The sequence below is a fragment of the Medicago truncatula genome, chromosome 3 (assembly GCF_003473485.1).
Source record: "Medicago truncatula cultivar Jemalong A17 chromosome 3, MtrunA17r5.0-ANR, whole genome shotgun sequence".
In the NCBI taxonomy this organism is placed as follows: Eukaryota; Viridiplantae; Streptophyta; class Magnoliopsida; order Fabales; family Fabaceae; genus Medicago; species Medicago truncatula.
The window spans coordinates 48,808,700-48,818,708 of NC_053044.1; the positions used below are offsets into that span (position 1 = coordinate 48,808,700).

General features: G+C 32.5%; 1 protein-coding gene across 1 annotated transcript; it reads right to left on the reverse strand.

Annotated features, from left to right (window-relative positions):
- Nucleotides 1–3,829: 3,829 nt before the first annotated feature.
- Nucleotides 3,830–9,470, reverse strand: LOC11435067 (protein DEK). The gene is made up of 11 exons (XM_003602738.4): nt 8,740–9,470; nt 8,620–8,653; nt 7,361–7,440; nt 7,176–7,235; nt 6,901–7,011; nt 6,729–6,809; nt 6,419–6,481; nt 4,948–5,407; nt 4,565–4,662; nt 4,439–4,469; nt 3,830–4,354 (listed from the first exon to the last, which is right to left on the reverse strand). The coding sequence occupies exons 1-11, from the start codon at nt 9,127–9,129 to the stop codon at nt 4,140–4,142; spliced, it is 1,623 nt and encodes a 540-aa protein (XP_003602786.1). The 5' UTR covers nt 9,130–9,470; the 3' UTR covers nt 3,830–4,139.
- Nucleotides 9,471–10,009: the final 539 nt, after the last annotated feature.

Sequence of the window (10,009 nt, forward strand, 5' to 3'; positions counted from 1 at the left end):
ACACCCATAAGCTAGCTAATAGATGATAGCTGAAAAGCTAGCTTATAGTTGATGACTGATAGCTTATAGCTGAAAAAGCTAGCTTATTAAAATTAAAGTGTTTGGTAAAGTTAGTTGTCGAAGTAGCTGATAAATATAAAATGACATAAAAGTATATGTTTCTTAATTTATTTTTTATAAATTACATATGTAATTTTTTTTACTTAATGTATTTTTTAAATATTCAAATTTATTTGAAATTATTTTCATCTTTACACTAATAAATGTACTTTATGAATTCAATTGACATTTTTTGTTCAACAAATTTTTATTTTTTGACAAATTTATTTAACTAAACTTGTTTCACTATTTATTTATTGTATATTATATTTAATAACATTAAATGTTATATGAATTTATCAAAAAAATATATTATATGAATTAAAAGCAAGGTCATCAAAAAAAGTGAACACCAAAATATTGAAAACTATATCATGTAGTGACTAATAAGCTACGAGGTTGGTTTCAGTGAGCCATAAAACGTGGGAACGTGGGAGGTTCTTTTTTTATTTTAAAATAATAAAATTAAATTAACAAGGTTAAAATTGGAAGAAATTATAAGAAGCTATAAACTCAAAAGCTACTTGAAATAGCTTTTTAAAAAACGCTATAAGCTTACAAGAAAAGCTTGTTACTAAATACATCACATTTTGATCCAACAAGCTTATAAGCTAATTCAACAAGCTATAAGTTAGCTTCTTGATGTTACCAAACACAGCCTAAATGAAATTGCACACTTCAAAAGATTACTCACTTTCGACTTGAGATGCCTTGGACAACCCCAAAAGAATAGATGGATAGAATATCATATCGCACATATACATATATTAAAAATATTTTTCTTCTCAAATGTGTTGTGTATCAAGTGTGAGTTGAATATTTTAAATTGCTTAAACATTGAGATTAAACAATATATAAGTGAGAGAATCCATAAAATCTAACACCTTAAGATGTTGGTTTAAAATGCGATGTCAAAATATTATTATGTGATTATTCTTGGTTTAATGTGGTGATCCCTCTGACTTTCCTCATGAATCATGACCTAACATGCTGTTCGTTTTCTCTCTTCTGAACTGATGTCTATGCCCAACGGTATATGATGTTGAAATAAGGTGTTTGAAATCATGTGATGTTTTTCATTTTATTGGATATTCTTAATGAATTATTTGGGTATTCAAATCTTGTGATGTTAATATAACATTGTAAGTTCATGGCGATTATTCTCTTTTTAAAAAGTTACAAATAGAATGAGAAATAAAACAACCTGCCAGAAAAGATGGCAGTTTTTTCTTCAAAAGTGTGGGAAACCTAACATTACCGGCCAATAATTATCGTTTTTTTGTTGACATGTTTAATCGCCCAATAATGTGTAAAATCATTTTTTGTAGTTGCCGGTTATGGAGTGTCAACAAGGGACAACATTTTTGTCAAAGAAAACAAGAAAAACATCAACAATCAGAGTGTTACGTCTTTTATTTTGACAAATTATCAAAGCCTCACCTAACATTAAGATTTAGTTTAACAAAAACTACAATTAATTGATCAAAAAAAAAAAAAAACTCCTTTGAGTGTCCAAACTCAACCAACCGAGCCATCACTTGGGAACAAGTTTAATTGAATTAATATATTGTATGCATGATATTGTAAGCAAGAAATAAATATAAAAATTCATATCGCACCCAGTTAGGTGAAGCATATTGATCAGAAATTTTAAGTAGCACTGGATGCAGCATATAAATGAATTTACCTTGGTTGATTTAACAAGTCATTGACTTTGTAATTTGTAGCAAGTCACTAATATAAATATCTATTTATTTTATGGAATAATTTTGAAACATTGAGGCAATACCCATCCACCTATAATATTTGCTTTGGCTTTTTTAAGACAAACCTCTAAGTCTAGGTCTTCAGGCAACAAAAGAAAAAAAAAGTTTGACGGAAAAGGTTATGTTATCCTCATCAAACAGCCTCATGCAATCAATCCATAATACGTAATTCCATTAATTAAATGACATAAATTAAGAATCTTTTCTTCTTGAAGAAGTAAATTAAGAACCATTGTACCAAAAAAAAAAAAAAAAAAAAAACCTTAATAGTAGTATTAATATTGTTTTTCTAAGTGTATATTTGAAGAGATATGATTAATTTACTATTTCATCCTAGTACTATTTTTATTTTAGTGACAAACACTAAAAAACTTCTTTTAAAAAAATAATAATCCTTAAATTAATTAATATAAATATCACTTTTCTATAATTCATAACAAAAGGACCCTTGATCTTTGTGTTCAAACTCTTTAATTTATTTTATTTCGGAAAAATGAGTGTTCCGATTAAAATTAGATTTTTTAGTAAGCTTTAAAAAAAAACTATTGTTGGTAAGTGTGGTGGGTGGAAATATATATTTATTAATAAAATGTTTTTATTACATGCCAAAGACATTCTTGTTTTCTGATCTTCTTTGGCACAATCACATTTAATTTAAGGCATATGAGTTTATTTTTCATCTTCTCAGAAATCGGCTTCCTATCAAAGACAATTTATTTCAGGTGAGGTGTCCTTAATCAAGAATCTCGACTTTGTGTGTGCGGTTGTGGTGCTTCAGAATCGGCTAATTTCTTCAACAACATTTGACAACATGTTCGGCATTGGATTGATTTTTATGAAAGAATCTAATGTGGAACAGGTTGCCAAATGAGGGCAGTGCACGTGTGTAATTGTGTGAAAGAGAGGTGTTACATTGTCTGTTTCACACAATGACACCAGGTGTAGTTGTATGTAGGAATTACGGAGATCAAATGGAAGAGTAAAGTTTCTGTAGGAATTACGGAGATCAAATGATTTTGCGCACAAGGTATTGTTGCATGTAGATCTGATGCTGAAATAGTTGTGATTCCTGCATCAGGTGACTCGGGGACAGAGAACTGATATGAAAGTGGAAGGGAAACCTGGGCAAGTTCAAGTGGGTATCTAGTTTTTTATGCAGAATTATACAAACATGAATCAAAAATGAAGGAGCATAAGATATCGGGAAGTCTTGGAACATGGTAAACAGAAACTGTTTTTATGTGCAGCGTGAAAGTTAAGCATATAGTCTCATAAAGATGGTACTGCAAAACAATATTGGTATATGTTTGGGCACATGGATAAGAAAAAACCTATGCTGAGATAGAGGAAGATCATTCTGTAATTTTCAAACGTTGTACGGACGTACCAATGGCACTGTTTATGTTATTTATGTTGATTAACTCCTGTATATTATACAATTGTTTTCCTTTCCAAAATAAATAATAAAATTGAAACAGTAAATAACTATTCAGAAACACAACACTCACATAATAAGAAATACAAGCACACACTAGCAACGCAATCAAACATGACAAGGTACCGTATGTATTCGGCAACCTACAAACCACAAAACCCAATAAACCAGTCACAAATGTCCAGCGCAGCAGCACTGTTTTGCAACAGAAAGCCTACTCACAACCATGACAGCAGCCAACACAGCCGTAACTGCTACGGCAGAAAAACCAATGTGCCAGCAGCAGCCCCCCTCCTATAAACACACAGCTACCTTATAAAACAGTCTTTTGGATTCAAACACCACTCATGATAACACAGAGCAGCAAAGGGTAAAATAAATGAACAGCAACTCCTCAGATGCCCCAAAGTTAAACCCCTAGACTTTATTCCCAATCAACAAAAATGAGAACAATGAAAATACAAACAGTAATCAGAAGGCAAAAGAACAAGCATCTCAAATATTAAAAAAAAAAAAAATCAATTTCCAATAAATAAATTTAACATTGCTCTAAATTAGAAGGCAATAATAATGTTTACATGCAGGTGCAAAACAAACTATTCAACATGAAAAATAAAATGACAAATCTGTAATAAAGAGGAGCGGGTTACATCTAAATATGGTACAGAGCACGATCCTAATTTAGAGCATCTATCATAGAAAAGGTCACAGCTCAAACCAAATATACCTAACAAAGCTTTAACCTGTATAGACAGCTAACAGGAGAATGAAAATGAAATTTAGCTGTGGGATGACCCACAGGATTCTATTTTCTGCAGTAACTATTATTCAATCTAAAATTACTCTTCATCTTCATCACTGGCACCGCCATCTTTACCGGCATCGACTTCATCACTGGCATCGCCATCTTTACCGGCATCGACATCCCCATCGCCATCACTATCAGCTTCTTCCTCACCTTCATCTTCCTCATCAGACATATTATTAATTACATCTGTGATGATATCCTTCACCTCTGCTTTTCTATGCATTAAATCAAGGCCAAAATGTTTACCTGTCAACATTTAATTGCAAAATAACTTAGTTCAAGAAATTATTCCCCCTGAAGGAAGAAATTTTATCAGGAAAAAGATCGTACCAAGTTGGCGGAGGATATCACACAAAGTTGCCTGCATCAAGACATATTCAAAATATAACAAATAAGATTAGTTAGAAATATTTGAACCTGCAAACAGATAATGAATTGCACAGAAATATTGCTCACCTTATTGAAATCTACTTCCTTAAGAATCTCAACTACAACTGCATGCATGTCCTGCCTACTCGGCTCTACCTTGGTCTTCTTGCTACTTTTACCTTTACCTACAATTGGCATCAGAAAGAACTAAGTAAGCAGGATAAGATTTAAAAACAACAAAACCATTTTTAAATAGAAAAATATAATCCAAATAATTAATCTAATTTTTTGTGACTTGTTCAGAATAACAAAAAATTAGGGGGGAACAAACAGGGACAGATCAGCATGACAACTGAAGGTTTAAAAACTGTGGACCAACCAGTAGACTAACAAGTACCCCTAGATTAAGCATTGAAGTCTATAGATGACATCATCATCAAACATAAAGACAGAGAATGTAATCAGTGCACCTTGATCCTTAACCGGAGCCTTTGCAGTTTTGCTTGCAGCCTTTCCCTTAGTATCTTGCTTTTCCTTTCCAGTTTTCTGTATCTTGGTTGCAGGTTGATCTGACTTGGAAAGAGAAGCAGAATCCTGCTCGGTAATGGACTTTTTTGGTATTGATTTTTTTGGAGTTTTTTCACTGCTTTTGGCAGCTTTTGCAGAGGTCTTCTTAACAGATGTGGATTTAGCTTCAGCTTTGGCAACTGAACCCTCCTTCACAGATTTTTTGGACGTACTCTTGTGAGCCTTTGGTGTATCTTCCTCTCCCTCTGATTTACCCACCTCATTATCACTTCCATTATTTGCCACTGCAACATCTTCATCTTCTTGGGACTCATCTTTTGCATCAGAAAGTTCAGCTTGGTCGTCCTCTTCAACATCAGAAGGCTTTCGCTTTTTTCCAGATTCTGAAGTCTGCTTTTTCTTCTGGACGAAGATAAAACATAAAAGTGATTAAAAAAAAACATTTGAAGCATATCACATACACAAATTCATAACCCAAATCCTCCAAAGGAAATAAAAGGAGGATAAAGTTGAAGAAAGAAATGTAAGAAGCTGCAGAAAGAACTGTAAATTATTTATTCGCTAAAATGAACAGGGTTCTAATTAAAGTCAATCAGGTAATAGTTTGTGTTAATTTTTACAAAACACAAAATTTAAAAGAAAATGAAGATATCTTCATACAAATTGGTATCAGAGTCAAACACAAAATTAATTATTTAACAAAAAAAATACATTTGTTAGGAAAATCAAACAGCATATTACAAGTAACAGATTAAATTATTAAATTTAACCAAACATTAATTAAGTTCTCATTGTTTGCCTTTTTATGGAACTATCTTGAATGGGTTTACAGAAAGTGTCATCCAAGGCAGAATGGTTGGGAGTAATTGTAGAATATATGTGATGTATTTGAGGCTGAATGGTATCATTAGTGTTTGACTAAAGAAAGAAACTATCAACACTGAACTTGACCTTACAAACCAGGTAAGATATTGCTGAATAATTGATTTGGGATGAAATCCACAGTACAACTATCTAAATCACCAGCACAACATTGCAAGGGGTCATACTATACACTTACCAAAGTCGTAATCAAGCACAATTGCCCAAAAAAAGTCAAACTCTAGAACGAATATTCAGAATTGGCAATTAGAAAAATATCAAATCATTATCAGAACAAGATGACCACGTGCAACCTTTCAATCAGGTTCTGACATAAAAGATTACTCCCTCCGGTCTCAAATATAAGAAAAGATTCATTTTTTAAGTTCATTGAGTAATTAATGTATCTGGTCTACATTGTAAAGCAGATACATTAATTATTCAATTAACCTAAAAAAGAATCTTTTCTTATATTTGAGACCGGAGGGAGTACATAACAATAGTGCATTGCGGTTTTACAGCAAGCCAAAATGAATAAAATAAAGACAATACCTTTGCAGGTGTTTCTCCAGGAGTTTTGCTAGAGGTTGCTTTTCTAACTCGCTTCTTACCTTTCTGTTAACATAAAAGCAAACTTCAAAAAAACTAATAGCATGAAAAATAATAATTATATATGTAACAAATAAATACAAAGTTCTAAATACATGAGACAGAATCAATTGTTTAATTTGTTAATATCAATTTTAGAATACTTGGTTGGACTAAGCAAGTTCAAAATTCCAATAAAAAAGATGTTTTGACTGGTGTGCACTTCATCAATCAGTTAAGACAAAGGAATGATACTCAATGATAAATAACAAACCTGTTCTTTTTCAGCAAGCAGAACATCAGTAGTAGCATGTGGGGACTCCAGAAATTCCAACAGCTTTGCAGACAGTTCCTCCTAAAAACAATGTTTTGTTAGAAAATTTATTTTCCATTTTAGAAGTGGTACTTGAATTCCTTTGGACTCAAAAATGATATATGAAGTGTACCTTCTTCACACTACTCTTGTTTATTGGAATATTAAGAACATCGCAGAAGACAATCAATTTTTCTTTCACACATTTGTCGATCCTCTCCTTTACCCTTGTTCTCTGTTTTTCCTGCCAATAATTGTGAAGATGTAGATTTAATTGCAGGTTAATATCAGCCAAAAGGATCAGATCATCATGTTTTTAATGAAAGATAACATGAACACAAAACCCCTCACAAAGATTCATATCTATTCTTATGAATATAATACAAGAACAGTATAACAGAAAAGTACCTCATTTTCAGCCCACACATAACCAGAAAACTGGCCTATATTCCTCTTTAGATTGTTAACCTGACCACCATTCAGGAATAGCAAAGGTGTTAGAGGATTATTGTACCTTTAAATAAATGAAATAAATCTTTGACATGGCCAGAAATGGAAGTCAGCAAAAACAAACAATATGTCAGCAACATCACCTTTGTTTTCTTCCCAAACAGTAAACTATGGAGCATATGCAGGTTGTCATCAGGTTTTCTCTTTGACAACTTGAAAGCCACTGAAACAGTTTGCACATAAATAACTATATTAGACGACACTAGAGTAAAAAATGAATCTATCGCCACTAGTACCATACACATAACATGCCAAAAGATTAGCAATTTTTATATCTGTAAGGATAATATTCTATGGCCACTAGTACCATACACATAACACGCCAAAAGATTAATGAAAGTCAGTGTTTCAATAACCAAAATGGTATGGCGGACAAAAAAGTTAATTTTACATTAGCTTGACAAGTATTCTGCATGTACAGCAAAAAAAATATAAACATATCGGCTATAAGTAATTGGTTTCAACAAAAGGTTGCTATGTTGGAGAAAGCAAATACATCTAGAAAACTAACAATCTTGAAATAAAATTTTATGCCATAAGTCAACAGGTAGAGTCAATTAGATATGAGAACCCCCTAAAATTATAAGCCACGCTTATTGGGTGACTCACTCTCGTGTGTAATAAAAATGCACACAAGTTTGAGATCCACTGTTCTTAACAGCTGCAAATCCATGATACTTCAATCAACTATAAATTTTGTGCCTATGCTCGTAACATAAGAAAACGCCAGATGTAAACAAGACTTCCAAATACTGATCATGTGAGTATGTTATTGTTGTTTTCATGTCAGATCAACATGAACTGAAAATCCGAGTCTAGGAAACACCATAATGAAAAAGACAGATGTCTAAAAACCCTACATATGTATGCATGTGAAATTAAAATAACTGAATTGTCGTCAAATCTAGGGAAATCTTGGTAATGAAAAATACAAGTAGTATAAAAAAACATTATAAAAGAAAATACAAAACAGAGAGACAAAAACAGTCATCTAGAAGTAACATATTGTTAAACCCTTTAAAGCACCGACACAAACACAAAGACGTCAGCACCGATAAAAAATTGAGAAAAAATGAAATAATTGAACATAATTACATATGTTGGTGTCAGTATCAAACACAAATATGTGTCACCAGTATGACAAGTTCGGTGTGTGACACATATTGGGGATTACAATTAAAATCATCCATATAGAAAATGCAAAAAAATAATAAAGAGATCTAGATCAACTATAATTCAACTCCAATGAACAAACACAATCAGACACACATGATCCCTAAATTCACACGATATCTTCAACAAAATTTACTCAAAAGGAACTATGTAAGGCAATTAGACATACCATTAGGAATATCCTTAAGCTGAGTACCACGTCCCTGAAAAATAACCAAAATCAAATTAATCAAAAACACACATTATACCTCAAAAACCAAAATTGAGAAAAAAAAATATATATACGTACCTTTTCAATTATCAGTCCTTTACTGGAAGAAGACCTTCCAAACTTCGAAGGTGAAGGTTCAGAGTACCGCTCCACCGTTTTCCTTTCCCTAGTTGGCCTATCACTCGTCGGAGTAACCGGACTCTTCTTCTCCGACGACTCTTTCTTCACACCCTTCTTCTCCTCACCAGCATCTTCCTCCTCATCATCATCAGCATCGTCTTCGTCTCCACCTTCATCTTCATCATCTTTGTCGGAATCTTCATGTCCATCGATCTCTTTCTTCTCGTCAGATTCAGCGACTTCCGCATCTTGTTCAGTTACTTCAACTTCTTCTTTAGGTTTGGGTTCATCTTTGGCTTCGTTTTCGACTTGTTTTGGTTTGTTATCATCTAGGGCTTCGGTAGCCATGGATGAAGAAAAGGGAAAAAGAGAGAAAATATTGAAAACCCTAGCGGAAGAGAAACCCTAGAATTAGAAGAAGAATAGGAAAGATGAGATTTGGAATTGGGATATAGAAAGAGAAATAAAAAAAGGGGGGAATCGCGAAAATGAAAATTTAGTTGAAGCGCGCTTAAGATGAAATTGTGAAAATGTTTCAAAATTTGTCTCTCTTTCTTCTTTTTTTTCTTTCTCCCGGCAAAACTAAAAACCAAAAATAAAAAATAAAATCAAAAATACATGAGACGAGAACGGAGGAGAGAGAGATCTTAGATCTCGTTCTGAAATTTCGTTACTTAATTAATGATTGAAATCTGTGTGCGTGCGTACGTACGATCTAAAATTGGAATTTCAACTTTCAAAGCTTTTTCTTTACGGGCCTGCTTATGTGATGTGGGCCTTGAGACTCTTCAATAAAGATGGAAATTGCTATATAGCATCTCCTGATTTTTAAGACGTCCCCCTAAATTCTGAAAAATATAATTTCTTTTAGGGTGTGTTTGGTTGTGAGAAGAAAGTGAGAAGAAGGAAATAGGTGAGAGAGAGTATGAGAAGAGAGAGATAAAAGAGAAATAAAGTAGATTTGAGGGGTTGTTTACTATGAGAGAAAGAGAAGAGAAATAAAAGAGAAAGAGAAAAAAATAGAAAGAAAAAGTTAATATTACTTTACAAATGACAAGAATATCCCTACATACAAGTTAATTGTGAGATAATTAACGTACATCACAAATTTTAAACAATATGTGTCTGTAGTTCTAAAAATTAATTATTTAAACATAAGAAAAAATATTTAAAATTTAATAGTAAATTGATCGTATTTTACGAATTATTTTTTAGAAAACATATTAAA

Coding starts and splice junctions, on each gene's coding strand:
- LOC11435067 (XM_003602738.4), bottom strand. CDS start 9,129: ATGGCTACCGAAGCCCTAGATGATAACAAACCAAAACAAGTCGAAAAC. Junction 7,012..7,175: donor ATGTGTGGGCTGAAAATGAG/GTACTTTTCTGT, acceptor AATTATTGGCAG/GAAAAACAGAGAACAAGGGT. Junction 6,482..6,728: donor TGCTTGCTGAAAAAGAACAG/GTTTGTTATTTA, acceptor TTATGTTAACAG/AAAGGTAAGAAGCGAGTTAG.